Source organism: Myiozetetes cayanensis, unplaced genomic scaffold (genome assembly GCF_022539395.1).
Source record: "Myiozetetes cayanensis isolate MyiCay16 unplaced genomic scaffold, myiCay2020 scf3, whole genome shotgun sequence".
Lineage (NCBI taxonomy): Eukaryota > Metazoa > Chordata > Aves > Passeriformes > Tyrannidae > Myiozetetes > Myiozetetes cayanensis.
The window spans coordinates 53952476-53979253 of NW_026087521.1; the positions used below are offsets into that span (position 1 = coordinate 53952476).

The 26778-nt window shown below is 46.1% G+C and overlaps 1 protein-coding gene across 4 annotated transcripts in view; it reads right to left on the reverse strand.

Annotated features, from left to right (window-relative positions):
- Positions 1-25597, reverse strand: part of ABTB3 (ankyrin repeat and BTB domain containing 3) — a 182529-nt gene extending 156932 nt beyond the window's left edge. For 2 of the 4 annotated variants that reach the window (XM_050323698.1, XM_050323699.1), the window contains exon 1: positions 24466-25597. In XM_050323698.1, coding sequence (XP_050179655.1) covers positions 24466-25423 — 958 coding nt within the window. In that variant the 5' untranslated portion in view covers positions 25424-25597. The remainder of the gene's footprint in view (positions 1-24465) is intronic. The other 2 variants (XM_050323696.1, XM_050323697.1) reach the window with 2 other exon arrangements.
- Positions 25598-26778: the final 1181 nt, after the last annotated feature.

The following is a 26778-nucleotide window of genomic DNA, read 5'->3' on the forward strand; positions in this document are numbered from 1 at the left end:
TACAGGTTATTCACAGTGCTGCTTGCCCAGGCTAAAAATAGCAGCTGATATAACACGATGCAACACTGCTGTCCAGTTCTCACAAAGCAAAACTCACAGGCAAGGTGAGAAAAGATTAAGAAACTGTAACTGGATTACACATTTTATTTCATTAGGTAGACCAAATGCAAGATCTATATTCAAATCCTAGGAACTAGCCAAATGCCAAAGTCACCACAGCATCAAGGCATTGCCCACTTGAATCTGATATTGACATCGCCTCAAACTCCCCTTGCATAAAGGAACTTCAACAAAAGCCATAAGACTCGATGAGTTACTAATCTGCAGCCCTGTTAAGCTGTGGATAAACTAAGGCACAGGCAGGGCTGGAAACTGCTAGGTGTTAAATAGCTGAGCCCCTTGTTCACACCTCTCAAGAGTAAAGCAGGCTGCTGCCCCACTGCTTCAACGTGGTGCTGAGAGCAGGTGTCCAGGGTACAGCCCCTGGCACTGCCATGCAGTGAGCACTGTGCCTGGAGCACAATTTCCACACGCAGGCTGGGACACACACTGCCTCCACACGGGTGAAGTGGGTGAAATGACCAAAAAGTCACTCAAACTAAGTAAAAATTCATGGCACAATTACTTAACCATTTTTTTCGGCAGGTTGAAGCCTCCAACAACAACTTCAGTGATTGCACTTCCACTACAATAGCAGCCAAGTGTAGAAAATGGTACTGGAACTCCCTGCACTGAAACCAGATGGATGTCCTCAGTGCAGCCACAACACAAATGTGCTTGTTTTCATCACCGAAAAAACGTGGATAGAAAACAAACTTCCAGCACCAATCACCTCTTTTGACTTCAGGGTAATGACAAATGCAAGACGTGCAGACAAGGACAAGCTCTGAAAGTAATAATTTTAACTCTCTCTTAAATAAATGAGCATACCAGGGACAATTTGAAACCATACAAAAGGTGTGAACCTGCTGGATTTCAGGAAAGATCTCACTTGGCATTCGGCAGCCTGCTGGACTGAACAGTGGCTCAGCCAGGATGGCTCTTGGTCCTCAGATCTCATCCCACCCCTCGTTAATGACATCTTGTGCTGGCTGGCCTCTGGCAGGTCACTTGGTCTACTTTCCTGAATTTATCCATCTATAAAATGGGAATAATCACATTTAATTTCCTTGCAGAGCTGTTATTAGGGTTAATTAACTAATGTTTGTAAACTGCTTTGAAAAATGTAGGAGTGCTCTCTCTCTCCTCTCTCACTTTCTCTATGTATAAATATATGATGTCCTATTATCATAACCATCTGTGCCAGTGGGAAATTTTAATTGCTGAGCTAGCTCTTGGAAAAGACCTGCCATTCTGCAATATTTAGGTCAGAGGACTTTGCGAACTGTGAAGGTAACGATAACACATTTCAACGGGAAATGCAATGAGACATGAGATAATGCTAATTTGGTGCTAGAAGGGAAGTGTTTATTAAAAACCTAGAAGAAAAACCTTGGTGACCCTTCTGCATGAACCAAGTACTAAGGAAGGGACTTACAATCTCTCTTTGGAAAAATAAATTCATCGTCAACTGAAAAATTTTGAAAACAGTGACCTGCATTTCAAAACGCAAAGGATGGGATATCCTGAAGGGTTACCTGGAAGAGATATACATGAAAGCAATTCTATTGCCAGAGAGAAACAAGTGGGTCAAAATAAATGGCTCCTCTGGCTCTTGGCATGAAGCAAGCTCATTCCTCAAATGAGAAAAGAAATGAGAGAGGAAAGAAAAGTTATGAAGTCTGAATATCTGCTGGAGGTAAAATGAGGTATAATGTTAAGGGGACAAACAGTAGGGTTTTTGTTTTGCTTTTAGCTTGAAAGAGTAATGGGAAACAGGTATATACTTTTATAAATATAACCAAAGAAAATGTAGGCAAGAGAATGGGTCTATTGTTCAACAAGGCAGAGGGATCACATAACAAGAATCCAGACGGATGAAGCACTCAGTAGTTATTTCCCTACGTGTTCTGTACAAAGGACACAAAAGTATTTAACAGGAGAAAATTCATAATCTAGAGAAGCCTGGGGGAAAAAAAAGTAAGAAGAAATGTGAAAGTATATCCATTTAATCAATGTTCCAAATTCTTTCTATAGCAAACATCTATGACTGAAGTCAATCGACTTAATGGATAAATTTAGCCTACCATTTTACAACGCAGTAAGACCAAATGACATGCACAGAAGGGATCTAAAGAAACCAAATATATACCAAGACCATAAAACTGCTGTTGAGCAGTCTTGAAGCTCATATGGAACTGGCAAGATACGAGCAGTCTGGAGATAAACAGTTGATTGAAAAAGAGGTATGACACAGGGATGGGATAAAACGCAGAGTTAGAAAATTCCAATCAGCTGCTTTATTGGAGGAAATAAAATTCACAACATAAACCAGCAGAATGAGTAAAAGAAAAGTTCAGAGAAACCTGAATGTCTTCCAGACATAAAAGGGTCTTGGAGGGAATGAATCCTAGATTAATTAAGCGATCTTTACTTCTTATTCTTATGAGATTAGAAATAAACATTGAAGAATAGATTATAAAAGTAATCCCACAAACGTGAGGGAATGGGAAAGTCCTATGTCACAGCCTACATTCAACTATGCTAGTGTAAATCTGGATAACATTCACCTGCTGCCATGTATTCCAGCTCAGTGGAGCTGGAAGCCAAGGCTGAACCAGCCTTGGCTCCAAACCCTTCCCAGCATGAATGAACGCTCTTAGGAAAGGTGCTAACTTAACACACATGAATAACTATGGCTCATGATGGAAACCAAACTGCCACTTGTGCGAGAGAAACCATAAACAAATCACTGAGCATGGTCAGAACTCAAGCTGCCAGACAGAAGAGACAGTTATGAAGACTGATTCAGATGAAATCAGAACCAAATTCCAAATGCCAACTCTTTCTGCTGGAGACCAGCACTACCACCAGGAACAAGCCTGGAGATTTTCCGTCACCCACACAAATTGCAGATCCACATCTTCTGTTAGTGTGATTACTGTGAGCTTAAATAATGCTGACATATCAGAAACGTGAGCTAACTAGCCAGCTGACAACTTAGAACATTTATAAATTTTCACAAAACACAAAAATTTTATTTACAATATTGATAGAAGAGGAAGAAGTTCCTACAGCACAACTGACACAGAACCACCGGATGTCTAAACGCTATCATATGAAGAACACTGACACAGGATGTTTTTACAAAACAAAATTAAAGACCAGAAGCAAATGTCATGATTGAATCATATTTTAAAAACGAAGCAAACAGTACCTGAAAGAAGGAAGAGAGGCTGATGTGCATCTGTTCCAGACCTCCTCTTACAGTCTGGTAAGAAAACCCACTTCACTGTGATGAGCCTGAGGAGGTCACCAGGTGATGGAGAACCACCAATATGAGGGAAGGCTCAGAGATACCATGCAATAAGCCTGGAGACCAGGGAGACATGTACACTCAGGAAGGATAAAACCTTCCAAAAGGCACATTTTTGTGTGAAAGGCTGCAGGCTTGGGGGTGAGAGGGGAAGAGAAGCACAACTGGGGAGATGCCACCAAGAGGATCAGCAAGTTCAGGAGGTATGGGAGCTTTGAGGAAATTTAGAGTTCATGAGAGAAGAGGAAGTGGAGACAATTTACACGTAATTGAAAAACAGCAATATATAGCAGCAAAGCAGGGGGAATAAAACACAATAGATGAAAAGTCTTAAGCAGTTTCAAATAAAGATTTCTACAGGTTAGAGTAAAACAGTACCAGAGCAAGCTGCCAGGGTTTGGGCCCCCTGGCACTTGCCCAAACAGCTCCTCTGTTGACACCCTACCTCAAAATTGCTTCTTATTTGACATTGCCTGCACTGCCTGCAGAGGTACTTTGTAAATAAACCAACTCTAATAACACATCAGCAAGCAACAGCTCCTTGCAACATTATTATTATTATTATTATTATTATTATTATTATTATTATCCCTTAAAACAGATGATCTTTAAGGTTCCTTCCAACCCATACCGTCCTATAATCCTGTAATTAAGAACTGTTTGCTTCAGGAAGCTCCCCATCACACCCAGCTTGTCCCTCTGCCTCACAGCTGGTGCCTAACACCCATGGGAGGGGACTGGTCCTCCCCAGCACCATGCCCTCGGCTTTGAAGGGACAAATCAAGTGACTGCAAGATCAACACCTGGCATTTCCCAGAGTTTATGCATGACCTGCTCAATAGCTCCGGTGAGCTACAGGGGATTTCAAAGCCAGACCAGGGCTGCCACAGCAGCTGTTGATCAAAGGGCCCACAACACAGTCCTTTCTGTTCCTTGGAGGAGCAACTACAAGTGCCTGTTGTGTACTCTGTGTTTTTGAAAGCGAGCTTACCTTGTCAAGACAGGAATGGGAAAACAAGTTTATTCAGACTCACCCATTCTTTACAGAGTTCATGGCCCTCATGAAAATACCTTCATCTCCCACCCCACTGCTTGGAGATGACAGGCATTTCCAGAGTGATGGCTGAGGGGGTGTATTTGTAGCACATCTACGCTTAACCTGACCTCTCGGGAAGCCCCAGGCCTTACAGAGGATATTTCCAACTGTTGTATCAGCAACTCAGAGGATAAGCCTGGTGCCGAGTAGCTTAATCAGGGATTATCAAAAGCTGGGCTGTTCCCCAGGTCTCTTTTTAGCTGCCTTTCTCTACTCCCAGTGAAGTGCCTGGGACTCCTTCTGCTTCTCCAAGAACAAACATCAAGTGCTTTTCCCAGAAAGCTGGGCAAGGAAGGCTTAGAAACAACGTCAGGTGATGCACTGGGAGACACTGGACACATGCTATTAAGAAGTCTCTGCACAATGATGCCAAAAGTCAGGTCCTTTGGTGAGAGGGACGTTGGCACTGGGTGTCCTACCAGTTGCATCACGAAACAACCTGCAGGGGAAGGTTGTAGCCCTGCCCCATAACTCTTGACAACCTACATCTTTGCAATTTTCCATGGCTCTGTTTAAGACTGGGGACTCTTGCAGGCCACAAGGCTGTGAAAGCAGAGCACTAAGAAGAAGGGAAAGTCTTTGGAAATATGAGTTTAATAAGTTTGAGCCTGTATTAGCATGTATCTTCCAGTGGCAGTACATGGACTTTCAGGATGGTCACTGTGCCCTTTTAGCCAGCTGCATGGTGTGACACGGTTTTGAAGTAACTTGGTGCACAATACATATCTGACAATCATTTATGAAGCACAGAAGTGAGTCAAAGCAGAGACAAAACCCACTCATCCCAGATCTATTTTTACCCCCTCCACGGGTGCTGCAGTGATCCGCTTTTTCTCTTCACCTCTCCAGCTAGTCAGATGTTAATAGCTTATGTCTAACCCATATGACCACGCTCAGGAGATCTAATTTATCAGAAGAAGTTTTGTGGCCCCAGTTAGGAAAGAACTTTTGTGGCTTCTCCCATCTCTGCACAACACAAGTCTCTTCCCAGCTGAAGGACGAGAAGAGGTATCAAAGAGAAAATGAAGGCAACTCAACCATCAGAAGAAACTGCAAAAGCTAAAAGCTACTAAATGCTACGGACACATTTCATGTCATCCCAAAGCAGCAGAACCAAGGGCCTCTAAAGAGAAAACTATTTTCAGCGGCACTGATAGGAACCCAGAAATTAAAATACCAGACTATGGAGTGCATCCTCTTGGCTTGCTGGCCCATATGGCTAAGGCAATTATTTCCACTCGTTTCACCTCTCCACTCACTGGAAAAAGGATGCATTCGGACAGAAAAATGGAAAAAAACTGCTTAGAAAGAGTAACACTTCAAAAATTTTTAAGAACATTTCTGTATGTATCATCCCAAAAGGATATGAAATAGTATTATCATAGCCCATGCTAAGCTGTGCCATCTCATAATACGCAGTCACCACCGTACAGAACCTGTATGGGGTAGATCAGTCACACAGTGGGGTACCAGGGACATCAGCACATCCTGAGGCACCACAGCACAGCAGGGACAGCCCACTGCTGCTGCTTTGGAGAGCTTCAGATGTATAAATAAATAAATAAATGAAATGCATGGCTAAATACTCCCTTTCCTGTTGTTGTTTGCATACTGTTAAAGGGAAAACTCCCCTTCAAGGATTCACCACGTATACGCACGCTCGCTTTCAATTTTCAAACCATCCTCTACTTCTTGATAGGATTGAACTCCACAGCCTGGCATTCCCAGCTTTCCTTTGCATCAGGTTATGAAGCACAGCAACACTGGCTCAACAGCTATGCCTGTAGGCATTTCATATGCCAGGGAAGTCTGCAAATTTGGGGTAATTGCAGGGAGATTGTGGGATGGGAGATTAGCTCTACTTTGAACATCACTTTCTGGCAGATGTTTGCTGTATGGATGATACATGTGGAGTACCAGAGACCACCAGCAACACGATAATTCCTAATGAGCAAAAAAATGGAAATAAATTTATGGAATGGGGCAGCTTGTGCTCATGCACAATAATTAGTAACACGCTGCACCACGTGTGGTACGTGACACTGTCACTCCAGCAACCTCCTGTCTGGTGGAAGAGGCACAAGGTTGGACCTCCCAATGAAATGGGTTTGGTTTAAGAAATTTATTTGAAGGATGCATCACAGTGACAGTTGAGGAACATCCCGGGTGGATGTTACATCTCAGGTAAAAATCACAAATCAGCTCCAGTACTCCTCAAGGCCTGTGGATTTTAAACGAAACCTCATGATCCAAAACTAAAGTAGTAACCTTCTGAAGAAGCTGCTCAGAGGGAGAGCCTGGGAGTACTGCCTCGGACATCACTAGGAAGGTATACAGCACTGATGCAGGCAAAAGGCTGTGTCACAGCGTGCCTTGGAAGACTGACTGCAGAAGGGACATCGCTACAGGAGCACTGGGAGAGGCAGCTGCTGCTATCACTTCCAGTCAAATGCACTCCAGCTCCTGTTACTGTTGAGTAGAGGGGAAAGCACTTTTATGTTTTCTGCACCCACTGAGAGCTTTTCAGCACTGCTTTCACCTCCACTGTTCACACACTGAAGTAAGAGAGGGGTGCTGGGAAGACAATTCACTTTGTAGAAATGCCTGCCTTTCAGAAGCCAACCTTCTTGTTTTCCTGCAGCATATGCATGGGTAAAAATAAGCAACCAGCCTCAGGAACTGGTGAAGCTCTCAAACACCGAACAGATTTGCTATAACCTCCCAGGGCACCACACAAGGTTGATCCTTCCCTCCAGGCACCCTTAAAGGAGTGGGAAGAGAACATTGCAGCAGATACACTGTGTGTTTTGACCATACTGCTCTACAGATACTATATTATATATGAGTGCAAGGGTTTTATCCTCCCCTGTTCTGTGTTTCAATCTCAAAATCAACCTTGAGTTTATGGATGAGGATAAGGGAGGAGTGAACAGGGCAGAGGGCAGCACCTAATATATCACTCACTGTAACTGCACAGACTTGTACTTGGCCCAGCACCATCCTAACAAGAAACATGGGATTATCCAATTCAAGATACAGCCACTACTTGAGGAACAGCAAGACAGAGGGAAAATAATTCCCATGTAGTTCAGTTGGTGCAGGGTGACAGAAGAGGCCTGCAAGGAGCCTCCAGAACTCACCCTGCACAGGAGTTCAGCCAGTGCTTTTGTCACAGGAATATTATTCACTCCTTCCTGCTTCCCCTGTCTTTGTTACAGATCACAAACCCAACAGACATCTACAATGACTAAAGAAACAATTAGAGGCATGTCACTGAAATACTGCAAGGACCAAATTATTCCAAATTCACAGTACACCCTCACTGCTTGCTGATGATTGTATTTGTTACCGGCCTGATTGTACCCATGGAAGCTGTACCAGCTCACACCCCACAGGGGGGTGGAGCAGCACTGCCTCAGGTACCATCAACACCTTGCAAGCAAACCATGGAGGCAGATGCTGAGCCAGGTTTTCAAATGCAGACAGCACAGTATCATTTGCCAAACCCATGCAAACCAACAACTGCGTATTTTCCTCTGAGGCATATCAACAGCTGGCCCCACTGAAGATGTGATCTCAGACATCTGCTACCCACATTTTGGGGGGGTGCTGAGTGGGTACAGAAGCCACTCACAGCAGCGTTCCTGAGCAGCCAAAACCGAGATTAAATTTAGTTGGTCAAACAGATCTCTTAATTTCCACAGTGCTGCTGGCTAGCAGACAGCAATCAATCAAATACAAATGTGGACATTTAAATTTCAGTCAAATTCATATCCATGCAATGCAAACATTGTACCTTCACACAGGCACATGCCCTTTCCAGAAAGGAATAATGATATGTTGCAAGGGAAGAGTCTGTCTGTCTGTTTTGCTTCAGGAACAGGTATTGATCCTGACACCCAAATGGCACCTTCTCAGGACAGCAAAGTTATTCCTTCTTGTCTATGTATTTTTTTCTGGATAGACATCTTGGCCTGAAATGCTGTTGAAATTCCAGGTGTCTTTCAAGGTTCAGTGTAAGTGTGCAAGAACAGAAGGGGTAGTGGTTCACGTTTCCACAGAATGGTGAATTGCTACTCCTGCAGGGATCTAATCTACCCTTCTTTGCCACTTCCCCTAACTCTTACTTTCTCTCAAGGAATTATTTACGTGCATGCAGGACAGCAGACAATGCACAAATCTCTCCTCAGTTTCCACCAAGGTCAGACATTCACTTTGCACAAGTCAGAAAACATATCTGGCTTTTTATTATTTCTATATAAAGACCATAAATCCCTCCTTCCTTCTCTGGAGGAGCCAACAGAACTTGTTAAGCCTTCTGGTTCCCTCTGCTGCCATAAAAAGGTGCAGAGTTTCCGAATGCGCCCAGCTGCTGCACAGAGGCCCTGCTACAGTCTCAGAAAACATTCAGAGTTCATGCACCTCCTGAGAGCACTTCCCACGGGAGTGTGCCAGCCTCCCAGCACTGCCAAGCAGGAGGAGATGGTGCTGGCAGCAAAGGTCACCTCTGAGTGGAAAGGCTTCTAAAGACCCTCTTCTTGGTATCAGGTCTTTGGAAGCAACCAGGTTTCAGAAATGACTGCAGACTCAGTGCACAGAGCTGAAAGGAGCAGTCTGGCTCTGCACGGGAGATCAAGAAGTCAAAGCACTTAAGCTTTTGCTTTCTACTAAGCAAAATGATACTGTCCTTGAAAAGATTAAAGCTGGGCATTCTGCTCACAGAGAGCTGGACACCAACCAGAGCACCTCCATCGGCATCCCCAGACTCACAGCTAAGAGAAAGGAGAGCATAGAGACCCCCAACTCCCCAGCACCTCTGCACGGTTTCCACCTGGCAGAGCCCAGGACTGGTGCAGGGCACTGAGCCAGGCCGGGCATGCCAGGAGATGTACCATTTCCATATGTGAAGGCAGTACCCACCCCTACTTTACATCCATTCCAGCTTCCCAAGAGTTGGGGGAAAAAGCTCCCACAGTCAGGCAGCTGATGGTACACCAACATGAGAAGCATCAAACTGCCTCCAGAAGCAGTTACAGCTGAACCTGCCCACTGGTGTTCTCTTGCATGAAAGAGTGAGCTGTCAGCGGACCTCAACAATCCCCAGACTGAAATACCTGCACAAGTACAAGGTTGGCTCCTGCATACTCAAGGGAGGAGGCGTTTCCCAAAAGCATATTTACACATGTAAAAAAGAGGCAAATTGGCACTAACTGACAACAGCTTATCCAGCACCCAGAGGCAGCAAGACTGCCTTGAAATGATTCCCCGTCAGAGAATTGCCCGCATTCACTGGGAGAAGGCACTGGGCAACCTGATGGCAATAGGTTGTAGCATATTTTCTAGATCTGGATACCATCCCTTAAGCTGCCCTGACAAATGGGTGGCATGACAAAGCAGTGACATACTATGTGCTAATGTCCCCACCAGCCATTCATTTTGAGGCATTTCAAGAGTGTGCTATAGGGACAGCTTCCATCAACAGTGGTGCTTCAGATAGAGAGGCTGGTATCGCTGAAAACTGTCTAAGGAGAGAAGTTCAAATATAAAGCGTTTTTCTCCAACAGGCACACTTCAGGAATAGAAACCACAGTAAAACATGGTGATTAACAAAAGTATGTACACATCTCATCTTTTCTAGGTCAGCCCTCAATAACTTGAGAAGATACCAGGTCACAGACTCATTTGGTGGATTGATTTTTTCCTTTGTTCTTTTTCTTTTCCCCCTTTTTTTTAAAAAACACAGTTATATTGACTTCAATGGAACTTTTCCATTCTCCAACCACTAGATCTGCCTTATGATATATTTGACCTAAATGAAACTGAAGAACACTTTCTCTCACAGTAATGATAAGCCTAAGGAAGATCACTGCAGGATGTCCTCATCAGATATTAGGAAGGAGAAATTTCGGAAAGGTTTACAGCAATACTTGGGGCCATGAAACTAAACTGTGCTTTCATTACCAGCTGTGGAGTTTTAGGCTCGGACCTGCTGCTAAAATCTACAGACAGGGCAAGGGAAAAATCAGCCAGTATTTCCATCCTTCTATGTAATTTGAAACCACTGAGACATATCTCAGGGTATAAATCACACAGTACTATAAATAAAATAAATTATGATTTTGTACTCTTTGGAAGAAAGCTGACACCAAATTCATGTAGCGAATCTAAGAAAAAATAAGCCTGGCCCACGGCCCAAGCACATAAGAAGCTCCCCCTTGTTCCCAGGGAGGAAGCTTCACCACTACCATTAGTTTGCCATTCCCCTGGGGACTTATGGCTACAAGCAGTCTACAATACACTAAATGTCTGTCTGTACATAGCACCTTCAGGTAATGAGGTAAATGTTTATTAACAGAAAGCGCTACAAGCAAAATTCCTGCAAATCCCCACGAAAGGGAGAGCTCCTCTTCTCAGGTGAGTAAATGGCGAAACTTCCCAGTAAGTCCCAGTCAAATCACATGGATACATATGATTGTTTCTCTATGCTACTTGCAGTGTCCCACTTTTTAAACACCCGCTGTCACTTCTGTGAACTGAAGTATGACCTCTCCCTGGCACAATCTTTTTTAAAGAAAAGCTGCTACATACATATTTAAAAGCAAGTAACCTGCTACCAGAAAATACTTAGTTTTGTATAAACCAATTATTCTCTGTGGCAAAAAGATCAGATAAACACACTTTTGAAAGCATGTGGTTATAAAATGATTAAATGTATCATCTGGGCTCTTTTATAACAAATTAAAAGATAAAACTGAACCATTCTTTCATTTCGTATCAGGAAAGAAATCTTCCAACAAAAAACTGTCACTTAAAATCTCTTTATGAACATCCTAGTCAGTTTCAAAGTGTGGGACAAAAGTGCACCACAAAGTACATCAAGAAATTTACTGCTTCCTACTCTGTATCCACCCCACCCCCCAATAATACATAGCAAAGAAAGCAGGAAAACATCTCAGGGTCCACCAATACAAAACCAGCAAAAGCTTTGCCTGCCAAAGACATCAGGATCCTTAGGGGTTCCTATAAACCACGCTGTCAGGAGCCAGAGCTACAGTTCCTGTAAGTCCCTGTCTCCTGGACATGACACAAGCATGACTGTTCAGTGAGTTCACAAGAAATATGAATGAGCACATGCAGACTTATTTCTCAAAATTCTTCCAAAATGGGAAGTTCCACTTCTTAACCTAGTTTCCAAGCAAATCAGATTTACATTGTTGCATGTGCCTGCCAGCTCCTCCACTATCCTCCAGCTCAAGGGTAGATTTCCACCAACTGTGGCCAAGGACTACAGCACAAGGGATGGCCACTGACAACTGCAAGCGTTACGGAAACCTGAGATTTAGGAGAGACTTTTGCCCCATGGAAGGGAAGCCTGGCAGCACAGTGAACTTATATCAGGCATTGGAAGCAACTCAGGAGTGCGCTGAATGACGCAAAGAGAGAAACAGCATTCATCAACCCAACCCAAACACGTAGCCATCCTCCACCCCTGGGTTTTGGCCACAGTTGAATAAAGGGTGGAGTCTGTTCACTGTCTCAGTAGTCCATCCTGCCTCATGGCTTGCTCAGCCTTCTCTCAGGGCCTTCTCCCCACACCATACCCGGGTACCCAGAAGGGGCCACCACTTGCCTTTCTCAGTGAGATCAAACTCTGGGTTCCCAGAGTACACAGTGCTCAGGTAAGCACCACCAGCTTCTTAGACAAATTCAGTGATGTTAAAAAGATGACAGACCTACACCAAGATCTCAGTCCTTTTAACCACAATCCCATCAGGAAAGACATGGGGGCAAAGCCTTGAAATCCACAGCCCCTTCATGGCACTTCTCCCCCACATCAGTCCCCACTGTTATCAGAGAGGCACAGCACACAGGTCTAAGAAAGCAGAGCACCAGCCTATGATGCACCAGCCACTACATGATGAACATGGAAACCCACTCCCATCATTTTCAGTTATGAGACCCATTTTTATTTTTCTGTGGGTCAGCCCAAGACAGTGGGGACGATCTCCTTGGACAGAGGAAGTTAAGCTCAAATGCCCTGCATCCACTTTTAACAGAAATTGTTTGCAGCACTTAACTGCAAGAAAACCGCAATTAATTGTGCTACAGTATCAGTGAACACACTGGTTATATCATTAGAGCCCATTATTTTCCCTCCAAGACATTACATTACTACATTATTGATGCAACAACCCTGTGTAATGAAGTGGTGCTTTGCATCCTTTTTTTTGCTTTACACCAACTTCACAGCACAATAGCCCTGATGCCAAATTCAGTGAGGTTTTGTTGTTTGTTGTTTTGGTTTTTTTCCCCAGTAGGTCAAAAATTCCAGTTAACCTAAAAAACAGCTGCACAAAAACTTGAAACACCTGTCCCTAATCACATGCAAAGGCTTGGGTTTCTATTTGATACAACTTTAAATTACAGCTATTTCTAAATATTCTGCTTCGACTGTATTTTTACTTCATCTGGACAGACTATTTTCAGAAAGGCATCCGAGAGAGATTATGCCAGAAAGCAGTAAATTAGCAAGCAAGCTGCTTACATAAATACTGAACTTCTTTGAAGTTAAGGGGAAAGAAAAGGAGCAGTATCCAGAAGGTCACCACTCCTAACGAAGAGAGCACATATGAAACCGAGGGAAGGAAGATTTGCCCATGCCAAAATTGCAAACGAAAACCTAGAGAAGTTATCATGAAAGGAGCTCAGAACAGCGAGCTCTTACTCATCCACAGGACTACTGAAAGGAATAAAGTTTATTCATGGGATACCACAGGAAGCAGCCTCAGTTTACAGAGTGCCCATGAGAAGCAAATTGCTCTGCAGCACAAAGGCCAGAAACACCCACCACATCTTACAGAACACCTGGGAAGGCTGTCCAGGCAAAGCTTTGGCTAAAACATGAACCAGTACTTCCTCTCCAATTATTAATGTAAGATGGATATTAATATAATCTTTAGAAACGGTGTCCATGTGCATAATCCCAGCACGTTGTTTGCCACTCACTCTGTGCAGTATACAGCTCCACTAACCCCCAGTAAATGCTGTGAAAAGGAGAGTCACTTTAAATTTACTCCTTCAGCGTTGCGTTCTGGCTCCTGCAAAAAGCTCAGTTCCCACTTTGCCACTCACTCCCTTGCACAGTGCAATCACAGCTTCCCCCCCTGGGTGCCTTCTTTCTGGGCCAAATAACACCACTCCAGTTGACTATCACCATAGTGAAACAGTCCCCTTGGGGCCCCCCAAATTTCATTATCTTTTCCAGTATTTGTTCTGTTCTTTCTCTTTCTGGAAATCATGCTACTAAAACTGAACAAATTACTTCAGGCTCAGAGGATGCAGGGTGCTGAATTGTTCTCATTTTTCCTTATGCTGTGGCCAACTATTTCAGTGTATATGCAATGCCACCAGCACCACAAATCTTCACAGGGACAAAGATCAGAACTCATCCCAGTGATGGTTCAGTCACAGTCAAGGGGGGGGAGTAATCTAACAAGTCCTCATTTTCATAACCCCTCTTCCCTCTAAATGTTGTCCTTGCCCCCAAAAACGATGTTTTCCCCAGGGGCTCGTCCACTCAGACTCTATGAGACCACAAAATGTGTGAATCCCAACCCTAAGACCCCAGTGTGCCCACACCACCTTCTCGCTTCAGACAGGAAATGTCTTGCCAGCACTGTCAGAAGTATGCAACACAGATTGTGCAAGCAATCAACGGTACAGGTCTAAATCTGCTCAGGAGCCAGTTTTGCAGCCAGTTTTGCAGTTTGGGTGTGTTTGCACTATTTGCAGGAGAAGCTACTATTAAGCAGGCAGCAGCACTCCAGGTAAAACTCCAGGGAGTCCCAAAGCATAGCCCTAGGCTGGGCAAATCAGAGCTGTCTAATCTCAAGGTGACAAAGGCAAGGGTAAGAGTTACAGGGTCCCATCCAAAACAAAACCTTGCCTTGGCTGTGCCTTCTCCCTCCAAATGAAAGAAGTCACCCACAATAGTGGCTAACACCTGAGCATCCAAGGCCAACCCAAAACCTTAGAAAACACTTTGTGACTCACCACCTCCTGCCTCACACCTCATGAAGTCTGTAATTAGAAGCTCACCAGCCCTGATAAGGCAGTGTTTTCCCATCCATCTGATAACTACAAGTCTCTCCACAACCTCAAGCTCCATCTCGTGCCTTTCTCTCCCCATGACATCTCTGGTCAGCAGAGAGGAGGCAGAGTCGGCAGACATCAGCATCCCCATCTGCTCTGGTGGTTTGAGGGCTCTCATCACCACAGGTCTCCTTATAAAACCTGCCAATTATCCCACGCATATGCAGTTTCTATGTGCTGAAGAGAGGTGACAGCCCATATCCTTCCTGAAGATCAATTAGACTATCTGTACGCTTAAGGGGGAATAAGCTTTGGCTTGGGTATTTTTTCTCTTGTTGTATTTAATCTTGCTTTAGAAGCGTTCAGCCACCACATTCTAACTGCTGATGCACGTCAGACAGACAGCGTCACCGACTTACTTACCTTGGCTCCCAGCTTTCTGCAGCAAGAACATTACTACCTAACTTCAGCATCCTTTACATTATATAGGTGTTTATCTCGCTCCTACATTTAAACCTGTAAAATATTCGAAACTACTCTTCCTTGTCTTACCCATCGTTTACCAAACATGCTCTTTAAGATGGAAGCAAGGCACCATACGCATTCACACAGGCAGGAATTTTTCATTAAAAATAGCCCGCACGTTGCTGGTGTCTGCCCCTGTACTCTCTCAGCTTGCAAAACTGTTTTCACTCTCCAAAAACATTTGATACATAAGGCAATCCTTTTGTGAGCACACTGTATAATGAAGAACCAGTTAACAGGTAAAGCACAACAGCAAAGCAACAGCAGGTTCTAACTGATGAGGGACAGCTATGTTTGGGGTTGGGGTTTTTTCCATGCGTATTTTGAAACTCCTCCTGCTCCTTACTGAGAGCCTGCCAGATAATTAAACTGTACATCTTATTTTTAAAATCTAATTTACTTTTGAAAACCTACACTGCTGGACTATTTTTAGGCTTTTTCTTATGTGGGCCAGCGGAAATAGGCTAGCCAGGTAGCACAGGGCCTCACAGGCTGTGCTGAGCAGTCTTTTACAGCTGAACACCATTCATCAGTAAAACAATGGGAAAAAAATCCTTTCAAATTAGGAATAACTATCTGCACTGAACTACTGATACTCATCTTCAGTTTTGGAAAAGCTTATCTTAAGCAAAACTAAATCTGGGCCTACAGCCTTGACTCAGGAGTTTCTTTAATTTGTTATCAAGTGCAAGAGCTTGTCCTGGTGTTTGATGGGCTGTCCTTATCACCAAAATCAGTGGGAATGTTGCCCAGGCAAGGATTACAGGATTGGGTTTAACAGTACCTTTGGAACACCTTGTGTCATACATTGCTCTGCACAAAATGTACACTAGAGAAATAACACAAGTAGCAAAAAGTTACTTCTTCTGTCTGAAGTATTGAGTTTTGTGGTCCTTATTTTATAAGCATCAAGGGAAATAGCAGCATCAGAGACAGCTGCATCTAGACCCTCACAGTTCTCTTTGCCATACTGCAACCCAAAGCAAAATAATCTACTATCCAGACTTACAGTGAATGATTCAGTCAAGTTCATTTCTGATATGCTTGCACACAAAGAAATGCCCCTGAATTACAGAAAATAAATCTTCTTAGCATTCTGCACAAAAAAGCATCTCAGTAGGTACCCAAAATGACTCTGACCTCTGAAATCTTTCTCATTTCTGCTGGCAGCACTTCCCACTGAAGGGCTAGGAGTCCAGCATCAGTCCCTAGGCATCTGGTCCACCTCCCTGGCAGCAGCTTGCCTTGTTGCCGGCCACTTTCACTGCTTACAGGTAACACAGAAGTGAAGATGCTTCATCTGGGGCAAAGGACCTGCAGTGTGAGGAGTGCATATGGCCCGCAGCCCCACAACCTCTATTTTTTCAAACCCCTGCCAGATAACATCCCAGAGAGGGGCTTGCAACACTTGGTCAGCTCTTTGGAAGAAAAAGTGCTCCTTGTTCACAGCCAAACACAATACATAAAAGCAAAGGCACTACAGCCCAACAGTGTTTACCCAAAGCTACCACAGGGCCAAAGAAACTGCAAAACACTGCGGGATGCAAAGTTTCCTTCAATAAGTTGACCGCCTCGAAAATGCAAATGCATTCCCCATACCTCTGCTGCAACCCTGGTCCTGTTCACTTCCCCCACCTGGGAGCAATATTTCACAGCAGTGAAATTTAAAAACAGGGTGGTTTCATTAATTTTAAAGCCTCTGACTCTTGCAGGTCCAGGTGCTACTCCACAGCACTTGAGGACAGAAATCACATCGTTCAACAGGCCTCTTCTCTAATCTTCTTGGGGGTTCCTGTTCATCTGCTCACTCACCAGCCTGTCTCAAGACCTTTATGGCTACGCGAGTCCATGTGCTGTTCTCATGAGCAAGATCTATTCACACAAGAGCTCTGGAAAAGCCACGTAAGGCTGTGAATTTGCTGACCCAGAGGTATTACCAGTCCCTCACAGCTCAGCTGCAACGCCTCCGTGTGCTCCTATCTCCTGGCGAGTATCCCGGCCTCCCACACATCCTGACATCCTGCAGCACTGATCCCTCCCTGCACTTTCGCTTTCAGCTGCCTTACCACGCCAGAGAAAGAGCTTATACCTGTCTCCTGTGCTTCCATGTATCTTTTGAAGGATCCCAGTATCAACATCCATCCCTGCCTTAAGCACAACAGTCAGAAGAACCCAGTCCTCGAGCATCACACCAGTAAAGCCCCCACCAGGCAGACCTGTTAGATTCACCAACAAGAGTCAGCCACATACCACCAACACATGTGGATTTACATGTGGTTTACACCAGGTGTAACACTGTTTTTAAATGGCCTTGAACCAACGGGGGTGAACAAGTCCTTCCTCCCTTACCCACCTCTGCCAGCTTCATTCATCAGGGGCACGATCACCCATCCTGAGGTCTGTTGGTACAAGTGGTCTAATTTTCTTCCTGCTCCTTATTACCAATTCAGTATTGTTTAAATCAAGTCAAAGCCAATTTCTTTTCCTTAGCAGTGATGAGCCAAAATAATCCCTGTGGGAAACTTCAAGTGTCCCGAGCACCATTTCAGCTGGTCCATGTAGTTACTGCAGGATGCCAACAGCCCTCTTACTGTATTATGAAACCTCCTGGGTTGTTTCCAGGAATGAATACACGAAAAAATGGTACTGCTTACTATGAATTCAGCCTAGGATTTCACCTCTTCAACAGGGCCCAAGAAAATGGTCATGTCCTGTAAGCCATGCTGTACAACTTTCTCCTCACCCATAAACTGCCAAGGTAAGGATCAAAAGCATCAGTTCAGCATATCAGGTTAAATTAATTAAAATAATTGAGACAAGCCTCAGCAAGGTGTCAGCATAAGTGCCTGTGCTGCTGAACTGATCAACACCAATGATGGTTCCTTGTTCTTCAGCTGCTCCCAGAAACATGCCCCTTACTCCTGCTGTCAAAATGAGCTGACAACTGCCTTCTCAATGAGTCATTTCACCTGACCAACAGCCTTCCTCTCTTCTGTTTCTATAGGGAAGAGATGTAGCCTCCTGGCCTACTCTGATGGCCAAGAGTGACCAGCCAGCAGGATTGCTGTATTACCTTCTGGGAAGATGGGATGCTTACATGCTGCCAGACAAATGTGGTCACTGATAAAAACTCTTTGTTGTAGAAAATCCCTGAAAGTGAGGATGGACAAAGAGCCCCATGTGAGGCTTCAGCAGGCATAGTCCTTTATAGCATCTGTGTTTTTTTTCAGGCTGCCCAATGGAGAGGTAACCAAAGGTTAAGCTGGCCACATGAGCCTTGGGGTCATTTTGACTTCATCTGTATGTCCTTTAAAACCTTTAAAATACTTACCAGATGAGTAACAATTACAATTACTGATTTATATGGGGATGGTGCAATATGTTTTCAGTCAGGAAGTAGACAAGGACAAGAGCAAAAAAAAAGAAAGCAATCCCTACTTCTTCCTTATGCCTTGCTGAAGCATCCTACGCCCTGGACAAAGGAAAACATCCTGTAGACAAAGCCATGAGTGGGAGTGCTGGGATGGAGAGACAGGTGGGACAGCACCACTGCTGGGGCTGGACAAGACAGCCCCACCTGGGAGACAGAGAAAGGCAGCAGGAAAATCCTGAAACTGGGAAGAGACTGGGAAAGTGAACAGGCACTGATGCACACAATGAAGATCATACAAGAGGTCTGGGAGATGAAAGCACTGGAAAAATCAGCGACAGGAAACAGCTCCCTTCTCCTCTGGTGTCATCTAATCAAACAGGGCTTTCTCCTTTTACACTTTAATAGAAGAAAGCTGAGAGGAAGACCATAAAGTTTTTCCTCTAACTTCTGAGACAGGAAAACCCACTCCCTGACCAGGATAAGGGAGAAAAGGTTCGGGCAGTAGATGTCCCCAGTCAATGCACTACTGGGTATTTACTCTGGACAACATCGAATATTAATGGCTGATAACCATCTGCTTGGTACGACATGTACTGCAGAAAACACCAACACAGCAAGTGTGGTATCTTTTTCATTTATATTAACTTTGAGCAGTGACAGAAGAAAGAGCATTTGCAGTAGCATTAGGAAAAAGAGCAAAGTTGTCCCTTATGTTCACCTGTGCCTTACGTCATCAGGCTCACAGGACAGCTGAAAGACTACATGAAGCCTGTCAGCATTCAGCAAAGAAGCCAGGAACCCAATATACTGCTAAAATTACACTGTTATTCCCCTAACACGCTTCTTATACGCACAATCACATTTCCCAACCGTTATTCCAAAACACCATTTACATCAGAAACTGAGCAATGTAGCTGCAGCCCAAAAACTCCCTAGCGTGACCAAGGCTATAAATGCTATTAAGGTACTTTCCAATATGACAAAGAGAATAATCATATTGGCCAACATCAGCTTTATGATTATTCTGGGTGCTTCTGGTATAACCATTTCTGGGATTTTTTTTTTTTAATGTTATACTCATACCTGAAACAAATTATATGAATCAAAACATCCAGAGGGAAACAAACCTTCATAAGCCAGTCAGTCAAACCTCAACCACCCACTGGGTCTCTGTTTCCCAATCCCAACACTGCTCCTTCTCAAGGTGTCCTCTCAAGGCAACAGAGGTCTTCAACAAGCTGATTATCCTTCTGTCCCGCTTCTGCCAACACCAGCTGTTCAACCAACTCACCCCATTACAGAGAAGGAACACAGTTTTACCACTGCCATCCTGGCTCCCATCAGCACCAGTGGCCACAAATCACCAACAGGCACAACCTTCTGCAGTTTGGAGCACGAAGGGAACAAATTCTCAACCTGTTCAGAGAGGTTGTGGAAGTTTGCTTGGGAGGTTGTCAGGTAAAAGAATCAAGAAAAAATACACATCATTTGTTGCACCACCACTTATGTCAACCTCTTGGCAAGGGATTCAAGTGCCCTGGAGCAGATGGGAAAAACGTTAACAGCAAAGACCTCCAAGTATAACATACTGGCACGTATAAGAAATTTCAGTATTCCTTTTTTATTTTCTTACTAGCAAAAAAATACAATTGAAATATAATGGGAGGGGAAGGATATTCTTGAAATCACAGTTTAAACAAAGCCCAAGAAGAAGGCACAAAATTCCATTTCATGCACAAATATTCCTCTATCATCATAGCTGAAATAAGTTTTAGACTGATTTTTACATTGCCCCTAGAGCCAGAATGGCATCCTGAAAGGTACAGTTACAACAGAAAGCAGAGAAGTAACAGGTATGCTCTCCAGTAAAAGAAGAGTATGGTGGTCTCTATATGCACACACACATGTATACATACATATCAAAACTTAAAAGCATTTACTTATTTGGTTAAGCTGTACCAATATATCGGTATTGCTCATTTGCTCAGAGTCCCTGAAGTTCACCTGGATTAGAAGAGGCTGAGGTTAAACCGAGGTTAGCTGACACGTGTCAGCTGAGCCAGACCTAATCCTGGGTTTCTTACTAGTTGTTGTGTCTTCTTCTCTAAATAATATTAAGAAGGGGAAGAAACCACAGCGACACAGTTGGGTTCCAAATAACTATTTTTAGAAGCTGTACACACACAGACAAGGCAGAGTTGTGCATGCTGGCTGCTCCACAGAAAATTCCTCCCCCTGATCCCCACCTCCCTGGCTGTGCCCCTCCAGACCTCTGCCCTTCCCACCATGAGTCCTGACACATAAGATAAGGAGACTCCTAAGACTGAAACAGGAAAAACCCATTTTCTTAACTCTTAAGTGTTGTCTAATCCATTCCTCCTCCTGGCAAAAGAGGACCTTCATAATACCATGTAGGTGACTTTGTGCTACTTGGACTTGGCATTTCCTGTTAAAACAACACACATGGACTTTCTCCTGTGATTTGCACTGAGTCCAAGACCTGTGGAAGCTCCCCATTCATCTCAAAGCGATTCTTGGATCTGGCCTAAAAGTAAGAGTTTGATGAGCAATAAAGAAACTAAAATAATATGGCTTAAACCACAGAGGTGCCAGCTTTTACTGCCTTTCATTGAGCACACAGTCTTTTGCTCCCACTGTTCCAAGGGAAATAACACTCTGTGCAACTGTTATAGGATGTAAAACGTGTACTGTGCTGTTCAGACAGAGCTCGTAATTGAAACATTTAAGTGTCAGTGAAATCCCAAACGTGAAGTTTTAAATTTTCATTCAACCCATGATGTTTAAATTTAGGGGGTGGGGAGGTGCAGAAGGGAGTGGAGTGTAAATTACTACCTCAGAGTGCTTTTATGGTCTATTATTTCCAATATAATAATCAGAAAGATAAGCTCAGTCAGTATGCAAGCAGCTGCTGCCATACTGTAGTGGATTACTGCCACGGCATTGCCTGCTTCTCCTTTGTCACCCCTATTCCTTGTCCCACACAAGAGGTTATCATGAGGCTTATCAAGGAGACATGTCCTGCTGCCTGCAACACATGAAGAAGTGCCACTACCTTCATCCACAGGCTTTCAACCCTACAAGAGGAATGAGCCGGCTCCTGTTGAGTGCAGGGCTCTGGCTCCTGTCCAAGCTCAGGCCAGATGTACCCAAAGGAAGACCCACAGGCAGGCTCAAGGGTCCATGGAATGAACCAGCTCAGACATCTTTCTCTGAAGGAGCATGACCATCATTTACAGGAAGGAGAAGGTTATCTTGCAATACTGATCTTATTCAGCAGCTTCCCAGATGACCGAGTATGACATCAGGCTAAAAAACCTCATCTGAAACCACTAAACGCTCTCCACAACTTACAGGGAAGCCCTGAAAGGCTGGTTTGTGTCTTGCGGATTCTCAGACCATCTTCCCCAACACTGGTGTTCACAGACTGTATTAAAGCAATCTTGAACTACATCATGCGCAAACTCATGTTCCTCACATACTTGCATCCCATGATCTTCACGGGTTGCGTGTTCCACTGTCTGGGTGGACTTTAAGGCGCTGGATTTAGCCTGAAAAATTACTTAAGGGTTGACATTTGTCTCCCAGAGAGACAGAACCTCTCCCCTCAGAAACTTGTCTGCAGATAAAGTACTGCTAGGGAATCTGCTTTTGCACAGCTTTCCATCCCCACCTTCACTCAATTTATACCAGCCGTGGTACCTCCAGAAAGGACCCACCACCACTTCTTGTTCACACCTGATGGACCAAACACACTGATTTCAGTGCTTTTGTGTTCACGTGCCACACAGCAGGGTAGTTTCTTGTCAATTTACTGACCCTCCAGAGTACAAGACCTGTCTGTTCTCCTGGAAGAGTGTAGATAGATGTGAGAAGTCTGTTACCTATTAAGTTGCACTATCATGGTGTTTTAAGTACTGAGTAGAGGAAGGATGAGCTTGTGGTTAAGCCACTCTACAGAGATGTAGCTTCTAGCAGTCCAAGCCTTCTACCACAGCCTGCCCTAATAGTTTCAAGCAGGTCAAATAATCTCTCACATCAGATTTCCCCACCTTTTTTAAGTGCCTGAAAAGGAAACGTTTGGAAATAACCAGGGAGCACTCAAGACATCAAAATGGTGAGGACTATATAAACAGATATATATCTCACTGGTGAAGAAACAGGTTAATGTCTTTAAAGGTTTCTAATGGCTAGTTTAGTTGCCATGAAAGTACTTAAGAGCATGCAACACGCCCTTGGATTAAATCTAAATAAACATAAACAGCAGTAAAAAATGGCTTTTATTACGAGAAGGTCTGGCTCTAGCTTGCACCTGTAACTCTAAATATATTTAACAGGATACCAAACTATGTCGATGATAAAAAGCAAAACAACATTACAGGCATTTGCATGAGAAGCAGGGAGACATAGGGAGAGAGGTAAAACAAAATGGACAACTTGCTAGAGTCTGATTCAAAAATTATTAAAAAATGCTATTTGCTAGAGTCAGGATTAAGCTACTAAGGAGATTCATGGCAGGTAAAGCTACAAGAAAATGGAGATGAAAACTCTATATTGTGTCCCTAGAAGTGAGATAAATGAGGGTCAGAATGAAGTTCATTTAAATCCACTGAGCTGATACAGAGGGAGTTAGAGAGAGCCGCAAAACAAAATGAAAGGCTCAATAGGAGCCTGCACAGCCAGTGCTGCAATGTCAGAAACGCAACACAGTGCCATCTGAAACCTACAGGCACAGCAGCAGGACTCAAGGAAAAAAACAACGGTGGCACTCCTGGGGAAGCCATGCCTGCCTGCAACAGCGCTGGAACAACACACGAGGGTCCGGCAACACAAGCCCCCGATCGCGAATGCATTTCGAGGGGAGGTTCAGCAAAGCCTCTGGGGAGGACATCCACTGCTGGGGTAAAACCACCAGAAGAACACAACGAAACCACGTCTATTTGCACCAGGGAGAAGGAGCTGCCCTTTTCTTTCACTCCCACTTGGCATCCTCCTTTAGGTCTCTTATGGGATAGAAGGTGTCTTAAGACAATAGATAATTAGCTGTAATGCATCCTCTGTGGCTATAACAACTTAACAAGGCTTATCTGTAGACGTGATCTAGGCTTCCAGTTATCCTTGTTCTCCCAGTTCTCTTCCTCTCCCCTTCTCCAATATTTGCATCTCAGCTTGACAGGTATTTTGAATTTAAGCTTAATAAAAGTGTTTGCATGTACCTCTGCACGCTTATTAGAAGGTAAGGAAAAAAAACACCCGATTTTAACTCTGCCTCCCCGAGACTCGGCTCGTTCCATTTTCCCTTCCCTGACAAACAGAGGGAGCTGAAACAAGAAACGTCAACTTTGGAATGCTGCTCTATCGAAAGATAACTTATTAAAAACATCGGATTCTTCCTTTAAAAAGCCAAGGGAAAAAAATGTCCAGGAAGTTGATGCATCACCGTGTTGCATCTGTGTCAGGCTCTGGGTAAACATGCAGCAACATGAATGAAATCTGTCCAGAAAGACTGCATTTCAGCGCCAACCACGCAATCGCTGGCCAAACCACTGCATATGTAACAAAGTTTGATCTCGCCTGCGAGCGCTCAGCTGCGCTTCTGCTATTTCCTGTGGAAAACTGAAGCTCTGAACCACTGTCTCTCACCCAGCCCTCGCCGGCACCCCGGCCAGCTGCCCCCCTAAAATCACGCGCATCGCTCCGCGGAGAGCGGGCGGGCAGCCCCAGCAGAGCCAGGCCGGGGATGCTCGGCAGCTCCCCTCCCTCCCTGCCCGCGCCGGGCACCGCCGTGAGGGGCAGCCGCGCCCCGCGGTGCCCGCTCCTCCCTCCGCGGCCGCCCCATCCCCGGCGGCAGGTGCGGCGGCGGGGCCCGCCCGGCGCCCGGGGGCCCGCCCGGCGCAACAGGTGGTCGGTGGCGCCCGGTCCCGCCCGGCGGCCGCACTCACTCACCGCTGGCGTTCTTTCCGCAGATGAGGTGCTGGTAGGGCTGCAGCAAGCCCCAGAGCTCGGGGTCGTTGTTGACCGTCTGCTCCAGCGCCTCCAGGGTGAAGCGGGGCGCCTCGCCGCCCTCCTTCTCCTTCTCGGCCGGAGCGGCGGCGGCGGCCGGGGGGCGGCCGGGCGGCGGGAGCGGGGCGGCGGGGCCGGCCAGGACCCGCGCGTGGATGTCGCGGAACAGGCTCTCGGTGCCGGCCGTGAGGTAGATGGCGGCGTGCTCGTGGATGCGCAGGGCCACGCGGCTGTCCACCATCCAGCGGTAGAACTTGCCCACGGAGAAGGCCAGTCCGCAGCGGGCCGACTTGCCGCGGCTGAAGCGGTCGCCGCCGCTGCTGCTCATGTTGTAGAGGGAGAGGGCGCCCAGGGCGGCCGCCGTGCAGCGGGCCGCCAGCGTCCAGCCCAGGACGATCTCCATGGCGCTCCGCACCTCGTGCTTGGTGCACTTGGCGAAGCGGAGGCTCAGGCGCTGCGCCTCCCGGGCGATGCGCACCAGCGCCCGGCTCACCAGCGTCGAGAGCCGCGCCGCCGCATCCCGGCTCCCGGGGCTGGCGGCGCCCGGCGCCCGCGGCTCCCGGCGCGGCGGCGGCGGCAGCAGCAGTGCCTCCACCTCCTCCAGGCTCCAGGGGACCTCCTCAAGGTCGGGCAGGAGCCGGGAGCACTGCTGCCCCGCGCAGTCCAGCACCTCGGAGTCTTCCGCTAGGACGGTGTTGACGGTGTCGAAGCTGTTGTGCCGACTGTGCATGGAGTCAGTTAGGTGCGGCCAGCAGCTTCCTCCATAGGGGTACGCGGGGTGCGAATCCGAGCAGCACAGCGACAAGTTGGAGGAGCGCACCGAGTCCGCCGCGCCACCATACCCGGAGTCCAGCGTCAGGTCTTCCAGCGTCCTCACCGCCGTCTTACCTCTCCGGGCCATCGCCGCACTTCATGCTGCACCCGCGGGACCCGGGCGGGGAGCGGCTCAGGGGAAACGCGGGAGGGGACAGACCAGCGAGGGGGCGCGGGGTGACCCGCCAGCCGCTTCGCTTCGCTTCGCCCCGTTCCGCCAGACGGCAGCGAAGCGGCGGTGCTGCTGTGGTGCTGCCGCCGGCCGAGCCCCGCAGCCGGCCCGGCTCCGCTCGCACTCCGCTCCTGCACTGCGCCGCCGGCCCCACACCGCAGCGCCGCGCCGGACGCCGGCGAGGAGGGGGCGGGACTATGCAAAGCGCCGCCGGCTCACAGCCAATGGGGCGGCGCGGGGGCGGGGATATGCAAAGCGGCGCTCCCGGCGGCCAATGAGACGGCGTCCTGCGCGGGCGCCCCGCCCCTCGGCTCGGCGGGGCCGCGGGGTGCGCGCCGCTCCGGCCCGGGCACCTCCGGCAGCCCGAGGAGCGGGGCCAGCCGCGTGTCCGCGCACCGCGTCCTCTGCCCCCGCGGCTGGGAAGAAAACCGTGTGAAGCACGCCTCTGTTATATCCGCCCGCCGTTCCTTACGCGCGCGAACTGGAAGTCCCGCTCCGGCCCGCACTGGGTTTTCACACCGGCAGATCCCTGATGTCGCTATAAAAAAATGACAGGGAGCGCAGGCACTCGCACACATCTCATCAGACAGTCAAGATGTTTTGAAATCGAGCAGAAACTGCCACGTAAGAATCCAAGCTATCACTGGAGTCAGGAAGAGCAATTTCCAAATAATTAAAACAAGTACAATAAAGCCCCTAGACATTCTTGACGTTAACCCATTACGTATCACGAAGGTTTTGACAAGTAAGATTTGTACTGGGCTTAGGGCATGTTTCCTATCCATGCTGAGATTTTTTTTTTTTTTGTGCAATATAAAACAATTTATCCCTGACTAATGTATTTTAATCTTACATTTCTAGGCTTTAGCTTTATTAGGAGTTGCCTAATATCCCAGGCAACAGACTGAGAATGTATATGTTTGTGTGCTCTGGTTATGAAGAAATCTTATATCCTTTTAAGCGTAAAATACCAGTGAAATTCTATCCCTTTAAGGATAAAAGCCTAGCAAACACATTTCTTTATCATGCCAACTCTCGAGAGGCAGCCAAAATTTTTGAGCAGACAAGGTAAGTCGTGTAAGAGATTTCCCCATCCAAGCAAACCTGGCACTCTTCCAACATCAGCTTCCTACAGGAAAGGCACGAACACAACTACAGGTAGGCTCATTTGTCAAACAGGTTGAGGAGAACTATGACACCACCAAAAACATCAAGAAGGGGTTGCTTTCCAAATTAAGTCAAGTGCTGTCAAAAACTTGTTTCTCGGCATA